This window comes from Musca domestica, unplaced genomic scaffold (genome assembly GCF_030504385.1).
Source record: "Musca domestica strain aabys unplaced genomic scaffold, Musca_domestica.polishedcontigs.V.1.1 9, whole genome shotgun sequence".
Lineage (NCBI taxonomy): Eukaryota > Metazoa > Arthropoda > Insecta > Diptera > Muscidae > Musca > Musca domestica.
Genome location: NW_026712435.1, coordinates 12851986 through 12878507, shown reverse-complemented (window position 1 = coordinate 12878507; position 26522 = coordinate 12851986). Strand labels below are relative to the sequence as shown.

The 26522-nt window shown below is 34.1% G+C and overlaps 2 protein-coding genes across 9 annotated transcripts in view; one reads left to right on the top strand and one right to left on the bottom strand.

Moving 5' to 3' along the window:
- LOC101893473 (stress-associated endoplasmic reticulum protein 2) overlaps positions 1-26522 on the bottom strand; it is a 95911-nt gene that overhangs the window by 25829 nt on the left and 43560 nt on the right. The gene's annotated exons all lie outside the window — the stretch shown is intronic.
- Positions 664-25373, top strand: LOC101896816 (GATOR complex protein Iml1). 8 transcript variants are annotated; one of them, XM_011293234.3, is made up of 24 exons: positions 664-816; positions 2078-2385; positions 2440-3159; positions 3230-3475; positions 3541-3656; positions 4088-4259; positions 4329-4505; positions 6556-6754; positions 6815-6949; positions 7705-7803; positions 15520-15949; positions 16759-16933; positions 18376-18570; positions 18891-18968; positions 19249-19313; positions 21390-21515; positions 21591-21895; positions 21961-22128; positions 23983-24143; positions 24327-24492; positions 24555-24667; positions 24748-24803; positions 24866-24971; positions 25025-25373. In XM_011293234.3, the coding sequence occupies exons 1-24, from the start codon at positions 774-776 to the stop codon at positions 25262-25264; spliced, it is 4599 nt and encodes a 1532-aa protein (XP_011291536.1). In that variant the 5' UTR covers positions 664-773; the 3' UTR covers positions 25265-25373. The 8 variants fall into 8 exon arrangements, with proteins under 8 accessions (XP_011291536.1, XP_011291535.1, XP_011291540.1 ...); XM_011293233.3 differs by having other exon boundaries at positions 21387-21515; XM_011293238.3 differs by lacking the exon at positions 7705-7803 and having other exon boundaries at positions 21387-21515.

Below are 26522 nucleotides of genomic sequence, written 5' to 3'. Positions count from 1 at the left end.
AATACACTCAACTTTTAAATTTAAATTCTTTTTACAATATTTATAGTAAAGCAAAGTCACTCTAAAACATATATTCTCCCCAAAAGCTGTCAACATCCATGGTAGAATTAAGAAGGTAAAGTCATGCAATCGTATGTTTACAATTATTTCAAAATTATTCATTTGACAACATAACCATTGTCCCAATTTATATTTATAAATCCATTATACTTACACAAATCAAAGATGGGAAACTGCCTTCCATGCAGTGAAATTTGAAAAGCTAAATTGCAGAAAATGGGAATGCTTATTTGAAATGACTTTACCTTCTTAATTCTACCATGTTAACATCAATGTCAATAGAATTTGTATTAATTTACAAGTAAATTATATTGCCTACTTTGTACCTTGGTGCGATTTTAAATCTTGGTATTGAACTTGACATTTTTATGGGAAGGACATAACGAACTCTAATTGGTAGACGAGGGGATTCGATTTTGTTTTCTATTAGAAAAAATATAATAATTATCTATTTTTTACCAGATTGTATTTATAGAAATAATAGGACTATTTGTTATTTTGATCGAAAATAAATACTTGCTGGCAACACCACATAGGAACTTGCTATTACTCCCAAGTGAATAGTAAAGAAAATCCCGAAAACAGTTCATGCGGTTTCTCACAGTGAAAAGTGTCGGTTCAGTAATCAATAAGTAATATTTTGTTTACGTTCTCTTTGTTGTTTAAGACAAAATGAAATTTTAAATAATTTTGTTCAGCCGTAAGAATAAAATATGAAATTATACAAATTATATACACACACAAAATCCTATAAGGGTAAGTTCGAAAAAATGGCAAAATCTTTCCTGCTGAATTTAACGAATATGGGTGTTATAAAATGTCGTGAGTAAATATTGATAATAACGATTAGCACAATGGAAAGCAGACAATACATATTTTCTACAATATTATTATAAGTAAGACCAACGTGTTTTATCCCATTGTGGAAGACACTGCACACAGGTGGATTCCAATCTATGTGCAAAGACATGGTAATTAGGCGGATAATAGTCCCACGCCTGTCAGAGGTATCCACTTTCAACAGGGATTGACTGCATCTGATTGGCAAAATTTTCCAGCTAATAAGTAGCCAATCGTTATGATGGAACTCCAAGATCAGCATTATAGACATGCTAAGGCATAGACATAAATAAGGCTTAATTAAGGCGTTAAATCAGACAAACAGGTCGAAGATATTGATACCTTGAACGATGATGCTTTTGGCCCAAAAGAATAGTGCGGATTGCCACTGCTACAGAGACTTCTTCAGCATAACCATTTAAAGTTTTGGGTCTTCAGCCAAACCATATGAAGTTTCGGCTACACACCACATTAGATCTTTGACTACCTGAAAAGATTTTCCAGAACAAAGTCAGAGTTGCTTGCACCTGCTTTTAAACTCGCCGAAATATTATATAAATCCAGCAGAATCGGCCGTACTAGCAAATTAACGTTATGAGCTTCTTTCAGTAATGCAAATACTAGCAAATTAACGTTATGAGCTTCTTTCAGTAATGAGAAGCAGTGTGGCAGGTTTCCAAAACATCATTAATTCTACAAAACACAACGAATTACTGCTGAATTATGGTTGTCGTTTTGTTGATATCATATGATGCATCTTTACCATAATATTATGAAGGTTCTTGTACTGAAAGATCTTGTCATAACTTTTTTTTGAAAATTATACCGGAAGTGCAAACGTAAGTTCTGCGTTTTTAGCATACATACTGATGCAATAGGATTGTCGTGCTAGCATCCCGAGGAAGGCTGCCATGGAAAATACAAGTTTTATGTTGCAACGATAGTCGGGTCTCCGACTCGAAACGGCCTGAGTTCTATTCGCTCAAGGAAAAGCACCTCAACTGATTCTAAACAAACAGCAGGATTGTTTCAGAATCAGATATGATGATTTGTTACAATCATTTCTTTATTATTATAAACCATTAACGTGGTTTATGATGTGAACAACTTTGTAATAGGGAGAGTAATCTGTCAACATATTAATATGTTTTTCATTGCTATTTCTATTTATTTGCAGATGCTGATCTATTGGTAAATAATAAAGAACATCCCGATGCTAAGGCCGGCGACATTGTTGAGGTCTACCATCGCGAGGATGAGGAAAATACAAGATTAGTTTTGCAAATAACAACATTTACCGATCTCAAACATCGCGATGCCATCAGTATAGAGAGTGGTGTAGCGGCCCAATTTAAATTGCGAACATTTACCGATGTGGTTATGAGAGTGGTTGATGTAGCCGATGTTGCATTAGATTCCATCGAAATAACATTTAAAGATCAATATATGGGTCGGTCGGAAATGTGGCGTCTAAAAAAATACTTGGTAACTTATAAATTCAGATGGTATTTTAAGGCATTAACATTGGAATTTTTTCAGACCAACACATGCGTTTACGTAAATAAAAAGATTGATTACAATGACATGCAAATACGTTGTCAGGTGTACGAGATGTGGTCACAGGGAGAACGTGTCTCATGCGGTGTCATTACAGAAGATACGAAAATTGTGTTTCGCAGCAGTACATCAATGGTTTATTTATTCCTTCAAATGTCTTCGGAAATGTGGGATTTCGATATACATGGCGATTTGTACTTCGAAAAGGCTGTAAATGGATTTCTCACCGAATTATTTCACAAATGGAAGAAACTCGGATGTAATCATGAAGTTACCATAGTCTTGTTTTCTCGCACGTTCTATGCCGCCAAGTCATTGGAAGAATTTCCAGAACATATGCAAGAATGCCTACAAATGGACTATAAAGGTCGTTTTTACGAGGATTTTTATAGAGTAGCAATTCAAAATGAACGGAATGATGACTGGTGTACCGTCTTGGGGCAATTGAGAAAACTATTCACTTCATACCAGGCGACTGTATTGAATTATCATGCCAGAGATGGCATAAAAATACCACCAGCCTACAATTCAACAGCTGCTCAGGGAAACTTTCTGGAGGTTTTAAATATTTCCCTGAATACATTTGAAAAACATTACCTAGATCGTACCTTTGATCGCACTGGACAGTTGTCAGTGGTAATAACTCCGGGCGTTGGTGTCTTCGAGGTAGATAGAGAGCTTACCAATATCACCAAACAAAGGGTAAATTTTATAATTACAAAATCCGCAATGTTGATGTATAATTTACAAAGTTATAATATTTCATCTTTAGATTATAGATAATGGTGTTGGTAGTGATTTGGTATGTGTGGGTGAACAACCTTTACACGCTGTTCCATTACTGAAGTTCCACAACAAAGATACTTCGGTGACATCTGCCGATGACTATTCACTGCCGCATTGGATAAATTTGAGTTTTTATTCAACGAATAAAAAAATTGCATATTCAAATTTTATACCTCGAATAAAACTACCGCCCATGATTTGTAATGCCCCAACAATAATGGACAATAACAGTGTAAATATTTCGCTTTATACCAAAAAAAAAACTGAGAATTTTAAAATGATTTTACCCTTTTATAGGATAATGAAAATAATTTTCTTAGTTGTAACCAATCGGAGTACATTCATAACTCATTGTTTGATTACGAGGCGTATGATGAGCAAATTTTCCAGCCACCACCGGCTCAAGGAACGTGGTAAGAAAAATTAGGATAATTACTATTAATATATTTCCATCAAAAATACTCATCACAAATCGGATAGCCACGTATTTGTGACCCGGAAATAAATACTTGTTTTGAGTACCGTGCTTTTTTTAAATAATGGATTGGAGATCCAATTTTTATAAAGCATTTTCACGGGAATTATTCATGAAAAAAATTTATAAAATAGTACCAGCGCTAATGGATTTAGTTAAAGACGCTAAGGTTCGATAATTGCGAGGAAAAGAATTCCGTAGATGAATCCACAACAGAGAAATATGAATTTGAATACTGCGTGTAATAAATATTGATTTACTTGACAAGATATTTCTATAACTTACAAACATTATATAACATACAAAACAACCTTCCATACATAATAGATTTCATACATCTTTTTAAATAAATTTCTCATATTTTCACAGTTCATTACAAAGGGTTGTAAGAGCCAAGAAAACTTCTGTCCCCAGCTTTGAAACCTACGCCTATCAAAATAATGATTGGGAGAATTTTACACCAACAAAAATACCCAGCCTTCGCAGAAAAATGTCCGATCCAGACATTCATCATGGTACATCTGGAATACTTGCTGCTATGGTATCTATCCAAGTTACTTTAGTTTTACAAAAATAGAATTGACATTATATTTTTATATTTTTTTTTCAGACGGATGTCACCAATCTATCGGAATCTCTTGCTTCTGAAAAGAATGCCAGACGTTCCATAGTATCTATAGCACCCATTGTGCGTCCTGGTCGTTCCTTAATAAATCCGTTTGACCCATCACATGTTACAATAAAACTAACATCAAATCGTCGTCGTTGGACTCATATATTTCCAAAGGTATGAAATGCAATGTACTTGATATTAAGAACAGCGATTCCGTCGAGAAAAATTTTGTATGTCACTTATAATTCGACGTATCGTACGTAAATATTCAACTTAACATATTTTGTACGTCCGTATTACCCAAATATCTTAAAATCTACAAAATAACAAGTTAAAAAGAGGTGGTGGTGGTCCATTTTCGCACTTGACCTAGCACTGATGTAAATATTAGGATTCGCAAAGATGGAGCAAAATCGGATTATACTTTCTCTTCCTCCTTCCATTTCCCAACTCTATCTAGGTTTGAAAATAGTATTACGATGTACCAAGTTTGGATCAAATCGGATACTCCCTTCGAGAGTTATCGTGCGCACCAGCCATTCAGACAGACGAACGGACGGACGGGCGCCGTAATATCGACTCCAAATGTCCTGAAACAAATTTGGTCCAAAGAGACCTAGGGTCTAAAATTTCGATGAGGCACGTTTTGGCCGTATCAAATAATATACAGGGTGAAATAAACAAAAACTGCAACAAAGCCAAACGCTACAATTTTTACATTTTTTTAAATCTTATTGAATGAAATAAAAAATGACGGAAATAGCATCAAATTTTAGAATAAGTTTAGATTTGTTCGAATTGGTAACCTTTGGCACACGCTGCCCGAATGTTGTTCTGCGGTATGACCCATTCCCGGCGAAGCGCTTGGTTGAGGTGATCGACACTTTAGTAATTTTTAATGCAAACTTTGCTTTAGAAAATACTCCGAACACAATAGTCCAACGGATTGGTATCTAGAGAATTTGGTGGTCCGAAGTGCGATGGAAATGAAGCGCGGAACCTCATTTTATAACAATTCTTGGGTGGCACGTGCTGAGTGCGATGGTGCTGAGTCCTGTTGGAATGTCCAAGGTCTGCGGCCAAAATGTTTGTGTGCCCAAGACTTTAATACACACTCTAGAATATTTTCGCGATAATATTCGACATTTATTCTGACTCCACGATCGATTAATACGAGCGGAAAGCGACCATCGGCTGTTATGGCGGCCCACGCCATCACCATGGCCGGCGCTTGAGTACTGGTGGTCAACCGAAGGTGCACATTTTCAGCAGTCTTCTTTGGCAAGTAAACACGATCATTTTGTTTGTTTACAGACTGCGAATGTTTTCTCATCGGAGAAAACCAAATACGGCAGTTCACCACTTTCGGCCAAGCGAGGCAACTTTTTAACTTTTTTGAGTCTATTTTCTTTCTGTTGCGGTGTAAGTTCTTGCACTTTTTGGAATTTCAATAGCTTTACCCCGAGCTCATTTTTCAATATTTGCCAAATGGAATATTGCGATATGTTCAGCTCACGAGCCAATTTTCGGCCACTGCGACGCGGGTTTCGATCAAGTCGCTTCTTTACTTTTCGAACCATTTCTGCTGATGTTTGTGTTTTTTTCCGTCCACTTCCTTGACGTAGGGCTACGCTACCAGTATCTCGGTAACGAGCGATGGTACGAGACACAAAAGATTTATTCACATTTAAATGCTGGAGTGCTCTAACGATAGCCACTTGTGGTTTAACAGCCAAATATAAAGAATTCACACTATCACGCTTGAATTCCATAGCGAATAACTTTTTTCTGAAAAATTCGCTGCAAATTGTTTTAATATTACACCTTGCAACGGATAATCTAGAGAGTGGGAAATTACAAGTTTGAGGAATTTTTGATGTTTTCAACCTCATCAATTTGAAAAAATATGATGGTGGGAAACGAGCCCCGATATCAAGTTAAGGATATGTCCGAAACTAAAAACGACCATGCTGCCGTAATCGAAATGCAAAACATAAACACGGGTTCACGTGATACCGCAATCTTTAGGTGGTAAACTATTACAAGTCAATTGGTAATCTGATCTTATTTAGAAGTTCACAGGAGGCACTCAATAGCAGTTACATATTATTATGTAAACAACAATACTGCATTAAATAGATTGATGATCAGTTTACTGCCCGTGTTTAGCGGCCATTGCTTATACATAATTGATAACGAAATGTCCATTTGTTTATTTTAATAGGGACCTACAGGTGTTCTCATACAACAACATCATTACCAAGCGGTACCGGCGAAACAGAATTGCAACAATACCATTAACAACAACGAGAACGATTACTCATCATGCTACAATTCCATGGAATATGATCATACATCAAATTGTTCTACCTTAAGCCGGTCTTTCTCGAACAGCTTTAGTGGGGATGGTGACAAATTTGAATGTAATTGTTTTCAGTTTTTCATTCATCTGTAATTTATCATTAATTCTATACACATTTTAGCATCAAGGAAACGAAACAATTCCTTACTTAATTCATCGAGTTTTACACCGAACACAAATGGTGCGGCCATGCCAGCCAAAAGTTTCCTCTGGGGTGCCACCGGAGAACAGGAATGGACGCCAGCTATAACAACAGGTATTTCTTTGAAACTGAAATTGGTAAATTGATGAATAACCACCTAATCCAATAAAAACGAAAATTTTGTTTTCCTCCTCGTGTAAGCCTAATTGTGAAATTGTCAAAATTGGATATATTTGTTGATTTATTATTTGTTTTCTTATCAATCAGTGTTTAATTGTGTTTCTTACAGTTATGTGATTTGTTTTCAATTAACATGAACTTACACAAATTCTTTTTTTTTAATTTTTTAAGTGTCTTAACCAAGAGTGATGTCAGGATTTAATTTTGATTATTGGTGAAACAGAAAATAATATAAAACTACACGGACTCACTAATATTAATATTAATTATATCAATTATAATATTATTACTAAAATCTGCCCAAATTATCCTTACTCACATAACATTTTTTCACGTTAACATCAGCGATTATATTTAGTTATGTTTGAAGTAATATTATCCATACAATGGCTGTAATGTTTATGAAAGCATCGTATATGTTTAATGTATTAACTTTCAAACCCATAACACCTTAATAAAAGATAACATCGGCTTAAGAAATTTGTATGCTTCTATTTACAGCCAATGTATTTTCATTAATTAGAATTCATACAATTAATATTAATGCAATCATCTTTAACAGACTGACAAATAACATTTCTTCTTTTCTTAACGATATATTTGTTCCCGCTCGAAATTCAATACATCATCCCTCACTTAAATATATGTTTTGGAAACCCCAACCCCAAATCATTACAAACTATCCACAGAGAATGCTCGTAAAAATTTGAAACCCATTGTTGAGACAGAAACTTCAGTTGGAAATGTATACGAGTGTGAGACCGATGGCAAAGGAAAAGTTATTATAGGTTAGAAACAAACTATATAATTACATTACCTACATATTTTATATTTTTTGTATATATATTTTTTGCAATGTAGTAGTAACTTGATATTCCCAACAATTCCAATACACATATCTCAAGTATGCACTCTTAATATCAATTAGTAATAACAGCTTAAAGCAAATACATTTACACCGAGCTTAATATTTGATATGCAGAATTTATTTATGCATAATTTGAATGATAACATTTGAATAAATGTTTGTAATTTTTACCAATCTCAATTAGCGAGATCTACACCACACACACATACATATAAACGCACCAGTACGTGACTATTACACGGTAGATAGATTATTTTCTGTTAAATTGTATACCTTTTCCAAACATATACTATCACTGCACCATACACATATATACTTACACACGTACTTACACACAAGTCAGTAGGGCGAGGGCCACTATAACTGCATGTAGTATCGGTAAGTCCTCACCTTAACAAACAATAACTTTGATTGATTTGCAAAGATTTTTTAATATTAACCAAAAGAGTTTTACAATCTCAAATCTACACTGCACTATGGTCTCAAATACGATTTTTTTTTTTGTCAAACAAACGTTTATCATCCATTTTTTGTTTAATAGTTTAAAATACAAAATTAATGTCTGTGAAAATCTGCTCTGCTATAGTTAGATTCAAATTTGGTCATTAATAGTAAAAATGTCCTACCTCTTTATCTTGGGCCCTAAAACAACATGGTCCTATCTTATTTAGTTGTCCTGCTCTAGAAAGTGACAGAGTAAGTGCTCCGCAGTTTCTATCTCTTCCTCGTCTTGGCAAAGCCTGCAGTAGTCAGTATCGTCACACCCACTTAGAAGTCATGACCCTAATATTACAGTGATCTGTGATTAAGTTTTAGGTCAGATTTGGCCATGGAAATGAGTGATAGAGATCTCCTTTCAAATATCACCGGCCAAAAGTTATGCTGAAATTCTCTAGAATAGTGTTTGTGTATTATCTGAAAGAAGTGACACAATGGTGGCTTCACCGAGCTCTGAATCTCAAGAACAGTTGACACGGAGCCACTTCCTGTCAATTCATCTGCAGCTTCATTGTCAGAGATGTTACTATGACCAGGAACCCGGCAAAGCCTAATAGAGGACTTAAATTTTTCCAGTGCAACCCTGCACTCCAGGACGAATTTAGATGAATTTAGCGCTTTTAGGGCTGCTTGGCTATCGACATATACAGGGTGAGATAAAAAAACTGCAACAAAGTCAAACGCCATAATGTTTACATTTTTTTAAATTTTATTGAATGAAAGCAAAATATGTCGGAAATAGCATCAAATTTTAGAATAAGTTTAGATTTGTTCGAATTGGTCACCTTTGGCACGAATTATGGCCTTTAAACGGCCAATGAAACCGTCACACGCTGCCCGAATGTTGCTATGCGGTATTTTGGCCCATTCCCGTCGAAGCGTTTGCTTGAGGTGATCGACACTTTTTTAGTGCCAACTTTGCTTTCCAAAATACTCCAGAAACAACAGTCCAACGGATTGGTATCCGGAGATTTTGTTGACCATTGTGCGCTGGAACCATTGGAACCATTTCTGCCGATGTTGGTGTTTTCTTCCGTCCACTTCCTTGACGTCTGGCTACGCTACCATTATCACGGTAACGAGCGATGGTACGACACACAAAAGATTTATTCACATTTAAATGCTGGAGTGCTCTCACGATAACCACATGTGATTTTCCAGCCAAATATAAAGAAATCAAACTATCACGCTATCGGGAATTGCCTTAATGTTGCCTTAGGAAACGTTTTCTCGAACTTCCTAACGAACTTCAGGTTCGTCTTAATAAGCTGCAGCTCCTTATCAGTGAGCTTTTTTGGTCCTTATCGACACAACGACTACCATCTACTTCGTCCTACTACTAGTAGCAGACGATCCAGAATCATTGTCCGAATCCGATCTTAGAGTCATTCTTGTCAAGGTGGAGGTAAACTTCGCACTTGTAGCCTTGTTGACTGAGGCTGTCAAGGTGTCCACACCAGCTTAAGCTGAAAGAGGGTTGGTTTTCTTTTGGGGGTCAGAGTTTTAATATATTTTCTTCCTGAAGGTCGAACATGGCATATCCTCCATGCCATAGCAAGGACTCAGTAACTAAATCTGATATTCATTTCAGATATTCAGTTTAAGGATCATTGGCACTAGGGTATTTTCTCGACATTCTCCTCCCAGAACCGCTGACTGTCCTCGATTGCATATTCAATTCGCAGCTACCTATAGGTTGCGTATAGTAGAAACCCAGTAGGTAGGTTTCCACTATTCGCAAGCTTTGGACGCGTCCCAGCCGGAAATATCCTATTGATTTGTGTACATACAGTGGATTAATTAATACACATTTTGACAATTAGATGTTGTTAAATGTTAAAGTTCTAGAAAAATAGTAACCATATAATTGCATGAGTTTACCTTTTTAATTCTACTTTTTTGTTTCATTGTTTATTGCGAATGATTTTCGCTTAGTTTGAAGCGTTTATTGATTATTCTAATCAGAAAAAAATGTTTGAGAACATAGTGCATTGTTACCATTTTAATTTTTTTAATTTTAACACAGCCCACACACACACGCACATACACCAATACTAACTCAACAAACTTGATCACATATATGTTGTTTAAATGAATTTCGCGGTAGTTATTAAATTGGCATGTTGCTATAAAATGCATGTTATTACTAATTAAATTTAATTGATCAGGGTTATTAGATTGAATAGATAGTTAAAGTTTTATGAAACATATCATTCTCACATAAATTTATAACCAAACTCATACAATTTTTTCTTTTGCTGAAAATCTTTAACTTATGTTATGAGAGTTTTTTAAAGTGAATTCCATCCAGAAAAAAATGTGTTGAGAGCTTCATTTTAAAATTTAATAAAAAATTAGGAAATCTTGTGTTGTAAGTTCCTTAATATATTGATATATTGTACATGCGTACAGCGGTAGCTTTAACGAACATTTATTATCATGTCGAGAGAAAATAAGAACTAAAGTGATCAATTGTCAACTCCAATTAATATACAAAAGAAAATTTCAAAATCTGTATTACTTTATCGATTTTTGCAAGGAGATAGAACTGATTAGTAAGACTACAGAAATACAGCACTGAGGCTATGGAGTTAAATAGCGCGAAAAAATGAATGAAATGTCTGGATATTTCTTCCAATCCTTGATTTTGAAAAATTTATCTTGCATACACAAAATTGGCAGAAGTCGGGCACGCTTAGAAAAAAATGTAATCAGCTGGTAGCTCTTCCTTACATTTTCACTGTAACATGGATTTTTGCAGGAATATAATATTTATAGTTATGTGACAAATACCCGTCAAAGGCATGTTTCTTTAAATAAAATATAATTTAAAACGAGTCTTTAATTGGTGAAAATGTTGGGCAGTCAATATTAAAAATTCAATAAAACCAGTTACAAAATATCAGTCGATTTGCCCACTGATATATGCACTCAGGATATTGTTTGAGCTATGTTTGTTTTTTTTTTAATATTTTAACTTTCTTGAGGGAGGTACAAAATGAAGTTGATCAGCCTATATGCTATTTTGACACAAGATCTTATATTGACAGAAATTATACATTATTTCTTTTTCTTTGAAATTATGACTTTTTCTGAGGAGATTCAAGAAAAAAAAATGGATCGATACATCACATCTTCGATTTAGATGAAGTTCTGACAAAGATATTCGAAAGATTTCGAAAGAGTGGCTCGAAATTGCGGACTTCAAATTTAAAAAATATTAGAATGTACAAAGTTTGAACCAAATTGAATGCTCTGTTCCGCATCAACTTATATATACCCTCTGTAGTCATATAAGACGATATTATCAAATTTCCAACTCGATCTAATTTCGATACCATATCATGGACTCTGTCCGCTCTTTATTTATTTATAATTTGTAAAATGTTGATCGTTTTTGTAACCCGTAAGATCACAGCCTTACACCGGATATAATATTTATACCAATATTTATTTACACCAGAACTACTTACGTTTGAAAAAATCCGTTGAATCATTTCGAATTTTTCGAAGAGTCATATTATATCATACACGGATACCAATATAACGATGTGTGTAAATCGGATACTACATAACTTTTTTGTTTATATATATATACAGGGTGCGATAAAAAAACTGCAACACAGTCAAACGCCATAATTTTTACATTTTTTTAAATATTATTGAATGAAAGCAAAAAATGTCGGAAATAGCATCAAATTTTAGAATAAGTTTAGATTTGTTCGAATTGGTTATCTTTGGCACGAATTATGGCCTTCAAACGGCTAATGAAACCGTCACACGCTGCTCGAATGTTGCTCTGCGGTATTTTGGTCCATTCCCGGCGAAGCGCTTGCTTGAGGTGATCGACACTTTGGTATTTTTAGTGCCAATCTTGCTCTAGAAAATAATTCAAACACAATAGTACAATGGATTGGGACCTGGAGATTTTGGTGGCCATTGTGCGCTGAAAATGAATCGAGGAACCTCAGGCACGTGTTGAGTGCGATGTTGCTGAGTCCTGTTGGAATTTCCAAGGTCTGCGGCCAAAATGTTTGCGTGCCCAAGGCTTTAATACACTTTCCAGAATATTTTCGCGATAATACTCGGCATTTATTCTAATGCCATGGTCGATTAATACGAGCGGCGGCCCACACTATCACCATGACCGGCGCTTGAGTTCTGGTGGCCAACCGAAGGAAGAAATCTCACTATCACGCTTGAATTCCATCACGAATAACTTTTTTTCTGGAAAATTCTCACCAAAATGCTTTTGTACGCTTATAAACAATATAATGAGCTGGCACAGGAATAATTTTAACAGCTGTCGGACGAGTGGCTTAAAAGTTGGTTGCAGTTTTTTCATCTCACCCTGTATTGCTAATAGAGGTAGAAGTTTAAAGTTTTAAATCAATGGATACCAAAGTTTTAGATGACCGTGATTTCACTTTGGTTGTATTGGCATTTTTTTACAATATTTATTCTGAGACATGTATCAATCTGTACATTCGTAAAGAGCCACTTATTTGGTCTGAACCATATTTTGTATGTAACCATATGTTTTCTGTTGGAGTAAGTTGTGTAAATTAAATAAAAATTTTGTGTGGATCAAGGTAGGAGTTAAATATTTTACATACATTTGTTTCTTTCATTTACTCAATGAGTGTAATATCTATAAAAAAAATCTTTTGTTTGAGTTTTCCACGCAGAGTTGTACTCCATGTTCTACTTCATGTTGTGTCGAATTTACATATTGCTTGGGAACCACAAATTCCAGTAAAACTTTTTTGGTTGCTTTGTGTTCAGCCTTGGTTAACAAATAGAAAGGAAATTTGTACTTTAACAGTGCGTTGGGGAGCCCTATTTCCAACTGTAGAGATATTTAAATAAAGATGAGAATAAAATAATGATAATGAATAAAAGGACGTTTTCAAATCCATTCCATTGTAAACTATTTGTAAATTTAGGATTATAAATGGCTTCTGTTGACCCTCTATGGAGTGGGTTCTGAAGGAATGGTGCAATATTGTCTATTTCGTATCGGACCTAAATAAATTCGATATAAATATGGGGTAACTCTCTAACAGGTTGGTATCTTCCTTCACTTTACATAACACATGTTATATTTTTAGAAAATATTAATATAGTCGACCGAAGTATTTCATTTCCATGCTTCATCTAATATATATTAAAAAATTGGTATGGGCAAAATTGCAAGAAAATCGAACATTTATATCCAATATTATGCGAAATTTGAAGAGAGTTGGATGCTTATTTCGATTTCTTTGAGCGTTTTGTTTTTCAAAATCTTGAACCCCATGTGGGGCAGGTAGCAAAAGAAATGGCCCAATCTCTGCCATCTTTATAACAGATTTTTTGTTGATGGACATATTGAGATGTCCCAAGTCTGAATGGATTTGAGAAAGAGTGGACCGATGTAATAAAATTGTCGGGGATGTGTAAAATTTGAAGACAATCGGACTCTTACATCACATTTTATAAGAGTTGTAATTATTCAAAATTTTGATACTTTGTGGGGAAGGTACTTGATGGAGTGGACCAAAATTGTCCATTTTCGTACCGAATCTATCATTGGCGCAAAAATTAGGATTTGCAAAGTTGGAGCAAAATCGGATTATCTGTACTCTTTCTGTGCAGAAAATATATTTTTTGAAAATTTCGACCTTTTGTGGGGGAGGTACCAGAAGGAGTACACCGATATATTCCATCTTATCACCAGATCTTGAGTTAAGAAAAATATTGGGATGTGTAAAATTTGAAGATAGTTGGACTCTTACATCACATTTTAAAAGAATTGTAATTTTTCAAAATTTTGACCCTTAGTGGGGGAGTTATTGATGGAGTGGACCGATATTGTCCATTTTCGCACCTGACCTAAAACTCAAATATTAGGATTTGCAAAGTTGGAACAAAATCGGATTATCGTTTCTCTTTCTGTGCAGAAAATATATTTTTTGAAAATTTCGATTTTTTGTGGGGGAGGTATCACAAGGAGTGGACCGATATTGCCCAACTCCGAACTCGTCTAAGTTTGAGAGAAATATTACGATATACCAAGTTTGGGCCAACTCGGATACTCCCTTCGAGAGTTATCGTGCGCACCACGGACGGATGGACGGACATCGCTAGATCGACTCAAAATGTCCTGAAACGGATTTGGTCCAAAGAGACCTTGGGTCTAAAACCGTTATTTCGATTCGGCACGTTTTGACCGTATCAAATGATATATACCCTCTCTAGTTATATGACTTAGGGTATAATAATAAACGATGTCTCTTGCCAGACTCCATGGGACACTTACAAAGTAGTCTATTTCACTGTCATCTCATTGCGAAGTCAGAAATCTGACCATACAGCGCACTGCGATCAGATCCACTTTAAATTTGAACTCGTACTTATTTAATATTTATGAAAAATAAATTAAGAAGTCTGCTGATGCACCCTATTATGTTAAAAATGTTAATGATGATAAGTATGAAAATGTTGAAACTACAAAATCTACAAAGTCTTTGAGGAAAACTGTGACATACATATATGTTATCTGATAAATAAATTAAATATAACTGATTTTTAGTTTACATATATAAATGAACTTATTCATGTACCCCAAATCAGAAAACAACAACATGAGCATTTCTTCTACAACACGCAAATTGTACTTAGCAGGTGGTACTATACCATAACTCTGATGTTTTATTTATAGATATAGATTAGTTCAAATTGGTTCTAGTTTTTAGGTATTCGATTTTAAATGATTTTTTGTATTGTTTTTTGTTTTCAAGGTAACTTTAAAATAATCCTTTTTGAACTTTGTATTATAATTTAAGCTTTGATGTATATTGCTCATAATTTCCCTGCTTTTTAGCTTATCTCCTCCTGTACAATGGAATGCGGTAATACCCGTTTTTTTATTATTTCGCGCAATTTCTTTGAATTGACTACACTTAGGCTTTTGTTAAATGTTTTCTCTTTCAATGTGAAATGATTTTTTCTACTTTCCTATATGTTTTCTCTCACGTGCTGCTGTTCAACTTTTTCTACTTGTATTCGCACCTTTCCGTTTTCTGTCTTCCGTTCACCTATGAACGATCTCGACAATATATTTTCTACTTACTAATACATTGTATGCACATTGTAGGAGTTGATTGGAAGTCTCTTACAATACCGGCATGCCTGCCAATAACCACAGACTATTTTCCCGATAAACGTTCATTGCACAATGATTATGTCATTTCCGACTATACCCTATTGCCGGACGATGTTAATTTGGATTATGCCAAGAGTCGCGCCATATACCGAAAACCTCTGACAACAGAAGAAGTTTGTACAGAAATTGTTTCGCAACGTTTAGCGCAAGGATTTCAGTTAATTGTAATCGAAGAAAAGCCCAACAGTTCTCCGGCCCAAGCACCCTGCTGTGGAGGTTTGAAACAGCAGAAACCAACCTCAGTACTTCACATGAAACCTGAAAATGAAGAGACCAAAGAATTTCTGCTATCAATCGGTCGTATATTTCATAAAATCACATTAAATGGATCTGTTATAACTGTGACTGGATATAGGCCAAGGTAAGATACATTGAATGACAGTAATTGAGATTGGTTTATTACTGTTAAAGCTTATACATATTTCATTAATTTTTTATATTTTATTTTCCTGTTGCAAAATGGTTAGTCTGAATTCCAATATGTATGTTTTTATGTATGTTTGTTTATTAATATAGAACGATGGTAATGTTTACCAAGGGGTAAGGCAGGGAATACCGATGTTTCGGAAAGGCCACCAACCCCGTCAATTCCCTGGTTTTTTTGTCTGGGATGTTTTCCCCAGGAGTTATTTCAAAAATAACTCCTATGACAAATTTATTATTTTTTACTCAAGTGACGAGATTGTAAACTCAATAGAAGAGGAACCAAAAAATTACATAAAACTAAAATTCTTTTGGAAAATCTTCTAAATCTTACAACCGCACTTATAAACATTTTCATAATTCTCCACTTGACACTTGGGTAAAAAAAGTTTTTTTTTGTCATAGGAGTTATTTTTGAAATAATTCCTGGGGAGAATATCCCAGACAAAAAACAAGGGAACTGATGAGGATTGGTGGCTCTTTCCGAAACCTATGTATTCCCTGTCTTACCCTCCTGGTAAACATTACCATCGTTCTCCACTAATAAACAAACGTTGTTTTTTTTTAAAACAAAAACAAAAATGGGATTAAGCCTGACCATTTTGAACCAGCAAAATACTATGGTATCCCAAAAAACACTGTTCAATTTTTATTTTCTGTGAAAATTGTACTAAGTACTGTGAATGTTGGTTCGTTTGTATATTACATAGCAATTGATTCAACAAACTTGTTTAAAAATATTTTCAGACACCCATATCCACCAATTAATGTCGATTATCGTTACCGTTTTCACGCTCCCCAACACGAAACCTATGAAATATCTGGAGTAAATTTTACTACGGAAAAGTTGGAAAATTTCAATTGGAATTATATGGACCATTACATATGTACCCGAGGCGATACAGATTATCCCCTAATGGAGGTATGTTGCACTGTGTTATTATTTGCTCATATTTGATCGATTTGTGTTTTTAATAAAAACAAATTCCTAGTTTCATTATGAATTAAAGTAGGGTCTGCTTCAATTTGACTATACGAAAGTGAATGCGAACGACAAACTTATTTTCAAAGGCGATCTTCTTTCGCAATCACATCCACATTGTCATAGGGAAACAGGCCAATAGCTTCCAATATTTTTTTTTTGTATGGATTGTTTCTCTAAGGCAATCAAAAAACTCAGTTCTTTTTCTATTCGAAAGAAATCCAGTTTGGGTTCCAGTAACTGTTTGCTTTTGCATTCTACTCGAATGGTGACCAGAATCATCAACTTAAAAGAAAGCGTGAAGTGAAGATATTACTGATAGGATATATAGTTATACGGGTGAAATACGGCTAGAAATTTTGAGGTGTCGTCTTTAGCCATTTAAGTCTTCTGGTTAATTGAAGAATTGCTGTAGGGTCAGTGTTGGAGAACGAAGACAAATCATGTGACACTTGTTCCCCAACCAAACTATGTCTCACCTTTGGGGAACTCCAGGAGTTGATTATGTAATACTAGACGATATCCATTTCAATTCACCAAATTGAGTTCTGTCACTAATGTACGACATATAATTTAACATGCTGAAAAGAAAAATTAAACTTATTTCTAAGTTTGCAAATCAACAAATCACGATATATGGAGTTGACAAAACAAGAGGAACTAAAGCAGAAATCCTATTAACATTGCTGTAATAAAGTCAGTTAACTGCAGTAGGAAATACGTAGTGGTATGGCCTGCACAAGCATAATACTGTTTACAGCTCACGCTTAAAAGAATTTGGTATTTCATTATTGAAATAGGTCGCAAATCCTCAGGATCATGAACAGAGAAAACCTTTGCATTTGTACAACACAGACAATCTTCCAAGAAGTAGAAAACATAGCCGTTGTTTATATTGCATTAAATAAATCCAAAAGAAGCTCCGAGATATGTGGAAAAATAATTTTCAAAAATTCCAGACATTTTTCAATGTCCACAGACTTGGATTTGATTTTACTTAGAGCTATAGCAATATGATCAATATTAATGCATGAGAAGAAGAAGATTGGACATTACCGTTAAACAATTCCCAATTGACGTCAACAAAAGTATTCGACCACCTACCCATGGAAAAAAAATTTAACAGTTTCCAACACATCCATTAAATCGAAGAACTCTAATCTGATTCCTTTCAAATAATGCTTTTAGCTCAAATTATGTGGGATCCAGTCTCCTAAATAAGCCTCATATGCTAAATCCCATACGAAACACTGTATCTCAATCTTTCTGGCAAACACGTGTCAGAAATCCTGCACAATACATTTTTGAATGTATTAAAGGAAGTTACATCGAAGATTTCTAAAATTTTATCAAAAAAAATATATACATATTTATACTTTTAGAGTTTAAAATATTGGCGATTCCGTATGTATTTGCTGCCAAAGGAAAACAAGGCCATGAATAAAATCATGGAACAAGGATGCCAGTACTGCGATGTGTTTACCGAACCAACGCCGGAAAGTGCAAAACAGCAGGTTGAAGATTTCATGCGCTTTATGGAGGTTCACATCAATAAACTGAAGCGTCGGAAAGCTCGCGTAAGCAATTTTCACCAGAATAGTTGTTTCCGTTAAATGTATCAACATGAGTCACTAATTTGTTAATTTTATATTTTATGATTTTTTTCTTTTATCTCTTATAAATATTTGTATTTTTGTTCCTGCTTATCGGAAGAAATCCTAATTTGTTTTTATCTGCTCTTTTTAGTTAACATACATTATTCTTTATTATTATGTCTATATAACAATACATATATGTTTTTTAAATTTATACTCTATTCAATTGACATATTTCATAATCTCCCAATGTTTTATTGTTGCTTTTGTGCCTTAAATGTTTGAGTTGGATTCGTTTACAGGATAGTCCTACCGCACAAAGTCATCTAACAAGACGGCGCCACAGTACCAGCATAATTTCCAGACCTCCGCCTAATCAGGTTCTCTACCTTAAAATTCTATAATTTACCACATAACAAAGTCTATACATATCTATTTTTCAAAGTTTTGTTTATGTTTTCTTTGAACTTGACTGTTTTATTTGTTGATTTTTGTCAATACCATTTACAACAACACTCTGTCCATTGTCCAATCAATTCAATTCACTGGATTGAATTAAAGTTGACATTTTTTGTTTTTAGTTTCTGTTACAACCATTAAGATATTCCTATTGAATTATTTACTAAATAATTTTGTTTTTAACTTTTCCCAAAAATATAGGGTCTTACAAATTCTCCCTTTCGCGAAAGAGTTGGCAGTAATCGTTTGCCCGAAAAACGACCAAGGTTTTTATGTTTTACATATATATTTTGCTGTTGTATTTTTACAATGCTTTATTGCATAATTCTCTGAATGGCTTTGTTTTCTGTGATCTCTTTTATGATTTTTTTGTTAACAAGTTTTTTTTTGATGTAAAGGTGTTTGCTTATTTTTTTACTATTATAGTGTATAATTTTTATATGTATCCGTATATATTACTTTTATCTAGTTTTGTAATTTATATAAATACGCTATAAATAGTTGGATGGGGTTGTTATTGCATAAGTTTAAATGAAACATTAACGTATCATTGAAATATAATACGGAAGCCTATTTTAAATATTTATCGGCTTTACACTTGAATACAATTTTTATAAAATTAAAAATAGATTAGAGTTTATATTTCTACTTAAAATTACAGGGTGAGATGAAAAAACTGCAACCAACTTCAGACTGCTGTCATTTCTAAGCCACTCGTCCCACAGCTGTTAAAATTATTCCAGTGACAGCTTTGGTGAGAATTTTCCAGAAAAAAGTTATTCGTGATGGAATTCAAGCGTGATAGTGTAATTACTTTATATTTGGCTGGAAAACCACAAGCGTTAGCGCAATCCAGCATTTAAATGTGAATAAATCTTTTTTGTCTCGTACCATCGCTCGTTACCGTGATACTGGTAGCGCAGCCCGACGTCAAGGAAGTGGACGGAAGAAAACAGCAACATCAGCAGAAATGGTTCGAAAAGTAAAGAAGCTACTTGATCGAAAACCGCGTCGCAGTGGCCGAAAATGGATCGTGAGCTGAACATAACGCAATATTCCATTCGGCAAATATTGAAAAATGAACGCGGGGTAATGCCATTGAAATTCCAAAGAGTGCAAAAACTTACACGGCAACAGAAAGAAAATAGATTCAAAAGAGCTAAAGAGTTGCTTCGCTTGGCCGAAAGTGATGAAATACCGAATTTGGTTTTCTCCTATGAGATAACATTCTTTGTCCAGCAGTTTGTAGGCCGCCATAACAGCCGATGGTCACTCTCCGCTCGTATTAATCGACCGTGGCATCAGAATAAATGACGAATATTTTCCCGAAAATATTCTGGAGGGTGTATTAAAGCCTTGGGCATGCAAACATTTTGGACGCAGACCTTGGACATTCCAACAGGACTCAGCACGCGCCACCCAAGAATGGTTACAAAATGTGGTCCCTCCTTTCATTTCCAGCGCACAATGACCACCAAAATCTCCGGATACCAATCCATTGGACTATTGTGTCTGGAGTATTTTGGAAAGCAAGGTTGGCAAAAATGCCAAAGCGTCGATCAGCAAGCGCTTCGCCGGGAATGGGCCAAAATACCGCAGAGCAACATTCGGGCTGCGTGTGACGATTTCATTGCTATTTCCGACATTTTTTGCTTTCATTCAAACATTCAACCAAACTAAAAAAAATGTAAAAATTATGGCGTTTGACTTTGTTGAAGTTTTTTATCTCATCCTGTATAATACGGAAATTTATTTTAAATATTTGTCGGCTTTAAACTTGAATACAATTTTTATAAAACTAAAAAGAGATTAGAGTTATATTTCTACTTAAAATTATATATCAAAAATCTAATTTGGTTCCAAGATGTTTTCTTCAACCCTGTCCAATTGTATGAATCATAAACGTATGCTCATCTAAATACACAGCTTTTAGAAGTACTGTTTTTATATATATTTACATTTTTATAATATTTTAATTTTTTTTGTGTATCATTTTAATTTTTTTGTTTTGGTCTTTGGCTTTCAGCATGTTACAACTAGATTCTCTGATAAGCATCATCTAATCTTTAATTCACCTCAGCAAAGGTTTGTTGGTTTGTCACACAATTGCACATAAATATTCATTCATTATTGTAAAATAATTATTGCACTTGCGCCCTGAAAAAAGAAAAGAAATCACATTTTACACAAATCACTGTAAATACATAATGTCGTCCTTACACAAATTTTTTGGAAACTGATTTTGATTTCATTGACGCTTTCTTTTTTTGTTTGCTGGCTGTAGATTTTTCTAATATGCCTTTAATTTTATGATATTTAATGCAATTTACTCAATTTAGCAGCATTCGTTCAACTGTGGTCAAGCCTGAACGTGTGGGAGGACGCATTATCCATCCCGCTGCTGATGCAGCAGCAGTTGCCTTAAATGCAATGGATTCCAGTCAACAACATGATGACTACGATGAAAAGTTAGTACATATCTAAAAAGAATATCATCATTATGTTTATTTTCCTAAAACCCATTCGAATCTTCTCCGTTCCAGTTCCTCGACCGAAATTAAATTACGTCCCAATGCTACAATAAATGAAATTTTCGAAGTAATGAAACATCCCATTCATGGCGTTGCCTTTATATCTCAAACCCAAAGTCTGCCTTCGTACACATTTGTGTCGTTCGATGCTCTAGTTTGGTTAAAAACCAATTTAGACAATAGCCGAAATCCCTTGGACATACTTGAGAGTATGAGAAAGGAAAAAATGATTTGTCATGCATCGGGGGATTTTAATAAGCCCGTCATACCGGGCTTCTATTTATATTATATTGCCCAACAGGACAAAAATGCCAAAGGTATCAAAATATCTATTTTAAGTTTCCATTTTAACGAGATTATATGGAATATCATTTATTTACAGACTACACCAAACCTCTCAACGATTTAAGTGCTTTTGAGAATGAGTGGATGGAAATTGAGCTGGCAGGCTGCAGTCATTTGTGGACAGATGAACCAATCCTGCCTCGTATACCGAATTTCCTTAAAGACGTTCCTAATCCCCAGTCATGGACAGAATCTTGTAAAAGTAGTAAGTAACTCTTTTTGGATTACTGACGACGTAAAAGTCTTTTGTCAAAACTTATTTTTTTCCATGCACTAGTCAAACAAAAAGCCTTTATTTTTATTTTCCACCTTGGAAAGGAGAGTATATTAAATTTGTCATTTCGTTTGTGACACTTCTAAACATTCGTAAACATTAAGCGATGTTCGTCTGTCACGATATCACGATACAGCTCGCATTATTTGACGTAGAGCTTTAAAATTTGTATAAATTGTATTGTGTCTAGCGTGGTTGGTATTGAAAATAAGACATATTATTCCACGTTTTGTTATAGCCGCCATATAACGGCACCACCTGATATTCGGCATTTTGATAGTTTGTCAAAAAATTAGTATTTGTAATATATGGGTTGCAGATTTCGTATACCCCCGTATAACGTTACCTCCCGATATTCGGTATTTTTCCACGGATTCGTCTTAAATGGGTTATAGTTGAATATTTATGTCCACGTTTTCCTATAGCGCACATATAACCATTCCTTCGGATATTCGGTATTTTGACGATGTGGCTTAATTATCTAAGAGATTTGTGTAAAATTTGGTATTTGTACTTCATAATGGGTTCTACAAGCGGTGTCAAAACATGGACCATATTGGTCCCAGTCATCCTAGTCACATTTTCGCACGAAATTACGTAAAATTTGGTATTTAAGACTCTCGATATATTACAATCGTTGTAGTATAAAATTTTCTATATTAGCTCCCGTTTTAGTATGAACTCCATATAACGGCTCTAACCATTCTCCTACCGCTCATACTGGAGTTTGTAGTTTAAAGTGGAACACGCTTGAATTCAGATACTTTTGCATAAAAATGTTTTCTTTACCCAATGGTGGAAGATATTAGAAGTTCGGAACTTAATGTCTTTTTACTTGTGTACTGGTCTTGCATCGAATATTGTTGTCTGGTTCTTATCATGGTACAATGAAGAGAAGGTAGGTCAACTTTGAAAAAATTGCAAGTATAGAGGTCTACCTGTTTGGCTTGTAATGTCAGAATTAGTATCAAAACAATAAAAAATCAAACAACTTGTTGCTTTTATTTTGAATAAATGATTGAAAAACGCGATAACTGAATGAAAGGTCAAAACTTCTTTTCAAAATCATGTACTATATATCTCTAAAGGATTATTTCGCTACAAAAACTCTAGATTTTGTAGATGCATACATTTTGAAAACACCCGAATTTGAATATTTTCTGAACAATTTTTTGTTATTGAAAAGAAAACACATACATAAACAAATAAAAATGACATATTAAGCCAAGAAAATAAAAAAATTGAAATCATATGGTAGTTCTGCCCTACCTTGAATTCATTGTACCATGGTTCTTATTAACTTTTGATAACATTTACTTCAATGCCTGTGTCAGTTTTTTATTCTTTGCCGAAAATTGTTGCATGTTAAGCGCCTCATAAGTGTATTCGTGTTCTGTTAATTGTCATGGAAGTGTCCAGGCATCAACGGGTTATGAGTTATAATGAAGTCTGAGGTGGCGGACCAGCAAAGACATTGCCAAAATATATTCTTTACCATTTAGTCATCGTTGCTGTATCCATAATTATATGGATCGAATATTGGAATCGCTTCGTTAAATATTTTTTAGCCTGCTATAATATCCTCTATGCCTTAGCCCCTTCAGGGGACGAGATAGTTGAATGTCTTAATTTCAAATGATAGAGAAAAGTAAGGTCTGTTTTTATATTTCGATACGAAAGTGAAGTCCAATTACTCTTTTGGAATGGTATTTTGTCACAACTACTTTCATTGAAAATGGAAAAAAATCAAAAAATTAATATTTATACAAATTTTTTTATTTGTAGAAAAAATCTACCGACATTCACATTTGGAAATTGATGTGAATCAAAAGAGCGAACGCATGGAATGGGGCCATATTAAGTATCATACAGTAATGCAAACTGGTTTTGCATTTGAAATTGTGGTCCAGTGGGTAACGTCGTCTGGTCCCATAGTATGGGATTTGGTAAGTCTAACAATAAGTGGCTTTAAGAGGTTTTCTTTGTATTTCACTATTTATTTATTTTATTCTACATGCTAAAGCTTCCAAGCCTAGTCTAAATTATTTATCACACTATGCTATCATAAAAACAGTAAAATTGAATGGTGTAATCAAATTAATCTTTTTCTAAAATAAAAAATCGTTCAGACAAATGGCTGGATACGGAAAGCAAATCAATGCAACTTCCAACTGGTACCAGTCCCTGCCGATCCAATGGCTGAACCTTTTACCGAGAAATCCGATCCACTAAGGGGTCCAATATTTATACCTTTGGCTACACATGTTTTAAATTCCGGTGAAGGTCTATTTGAAGGTTTGTAAAGCTAAAATACATTTTAAGATGAGTGTAAAATGCTTTTAATGTTCTTTGTTTAGAATTTCATGAAGAAACTAGAGCAGATCGTATGCTACAATTTCAAGAAACAATATTGTCACGTTTCGGATTTCTACCCTGTGTGGTGGAAAGAAAATTTTCATTCAACAAAGATGTAAGGACCAAATAAACTTCTATTGACTTTAAAACATACAGTTACTCTAAAATGTTAACCTGAACATTTATTAATTTTAGGTTCCCAAGGAATATCAGTATGTTCACTGTTCTGGAAATATGTTTGTTCTCATACGGTAATGTTAAATATTTGATATGACCAGATCATTACATCATTACATGCCAATAAATCTTACAGTTGTTCAAAAAATGCCAACTATCAAATGGATTCACCAAGTCGTCAAGAAGCCAATGTTACAAGATGTGTTTATGGCCATACCAATAACACCAATGTTCCCAAAAAAGTACGTACGATCAAAAAACTTCTTGTACATTTATAAATATCGTACAATTTCAGATTGGTTTCTTATGGGCCTGGAATCATATGATACCAAATAAGAAATGGAAATCCCTGGTTATTAACAACTCCTCCGACGGTGAACTGTTTCAGCTGAAAATGCTTAAAGACTTTCGGGAATTTTGTTCAAATGTCGATGATCGTTTGTTAAACTTTTGGAGATCTTGTCATGAACTGAAACGCCAGTCGTTAAGTAGTATTGAAAATATTAACAATAATAACGTAGAAGGTAAAAACTAAGTTTTTTACGGTTAGTTATAGATATTTGATATCCAATTTGTCAATGTTATATATATATATTTTTTAAATGTTGAGTTTATTTCTTATTTTAATAAACGTTGAATAATAATTTTCAGTTTTTTATTTACAAAATTAGTCAACAGTGGAAATAATAATCATTTCTTCAGAATCATCATGGTGTGGCATTGGATTTTTTTGAATAAAGCACTAAGGATTTTCCCTTCTTGATACCTTTAAAAAAGACTGGTTCGTAAGTTCTAATCCCAGAAAAAGGATACAAAAGAATTTAGAATACTGAAGCTCTATTGACAAAAAATGTGTTTGTTCCCATACGAAACAACTTGTAAAAATGGTGAGATTTGCAGAAACTGTACATTCTTTAAGATTCTGGAACGTATACACACAGTGTGTAGACGAATTGTAATTTATTTATATATTGAATTTTATAGAGAAATAGTCCATAAAAATATAAGATTTTTGACGTTTACTCAGCAGAGATGAATTAAACTAAACTTGAAACATAAAAGTGCGTTTACACTTGATTCCAGTGCCTATACGTCAAATGAGATCTACTCTCAAATCCAGTAGATTTCATTTGACGTATGCGCAATGGAATCGACAGTTAATTCCACTGCATTGCATTTTGGCAATATGGAGGTTTTTAATCTCAATGGTAGTTTTTTGTTGTGACTTGCATTACAAATCAAGGACCATAAAAATATGTTTACATAAAACAAACATTTAAACGTACTTTTAAACAGATCGTGTACTGTTATGATTGAAAACCCCTCATACTGTCAAAAAAACAAAATTTGACACATGACCTATCTCCGATAAGACCAGCTGATTTAAACCGTATTGTCAAAATGCATCAACTGTGAAATAACCTGATAAAAACGAAACACAAATTTTGACATTTTTTGCGTTTCAATCACAATGGTAGTTTTTGTTATACTTACAAAACTGTTTAATGAATGTTGGAATTTACTATTTAAATGTTGCGTTTTATAACAACATGTTCGGTGTAAATAAGACATAAGATCAGCTGATTTTCCTTTATTAAGTTTGTACCAACCATGGTAGAAGAATATAGGTAGACGCTTCGAAATCAAAATTTTTGAATGAAAAATTACTCAAATTTGCAAAAATTGTTAAAAAGAAAAATGCATATTATAACAAGTTCCGATTGGCGTCGTGTAGGAAAATATATATAAATATACTTATATTTGAAATATTTTATATTTCAAATTATTGTATT

Coding starts and splice junctions, on each gene's coding strand:
- LOC101896816 (XM_011293233.3), top strand. CDS start 774: ATGAAATTATACAAATTATATACACACACAAAATCCTATAAGG. Junction 15,950..16,758: donor GTGACTGGATATAGGCCAAG/GTAAGATACATT, acceptor AAATATTTTCAG/ACACCCATATCCACCAATTA. Junction 22,129..23,982: donor GACAGAATCTTGTAAAAGTA/GTAAGTAACTCT, acceptor TTTTATTTGTAG/AAAAAATCTACCGACATTCA.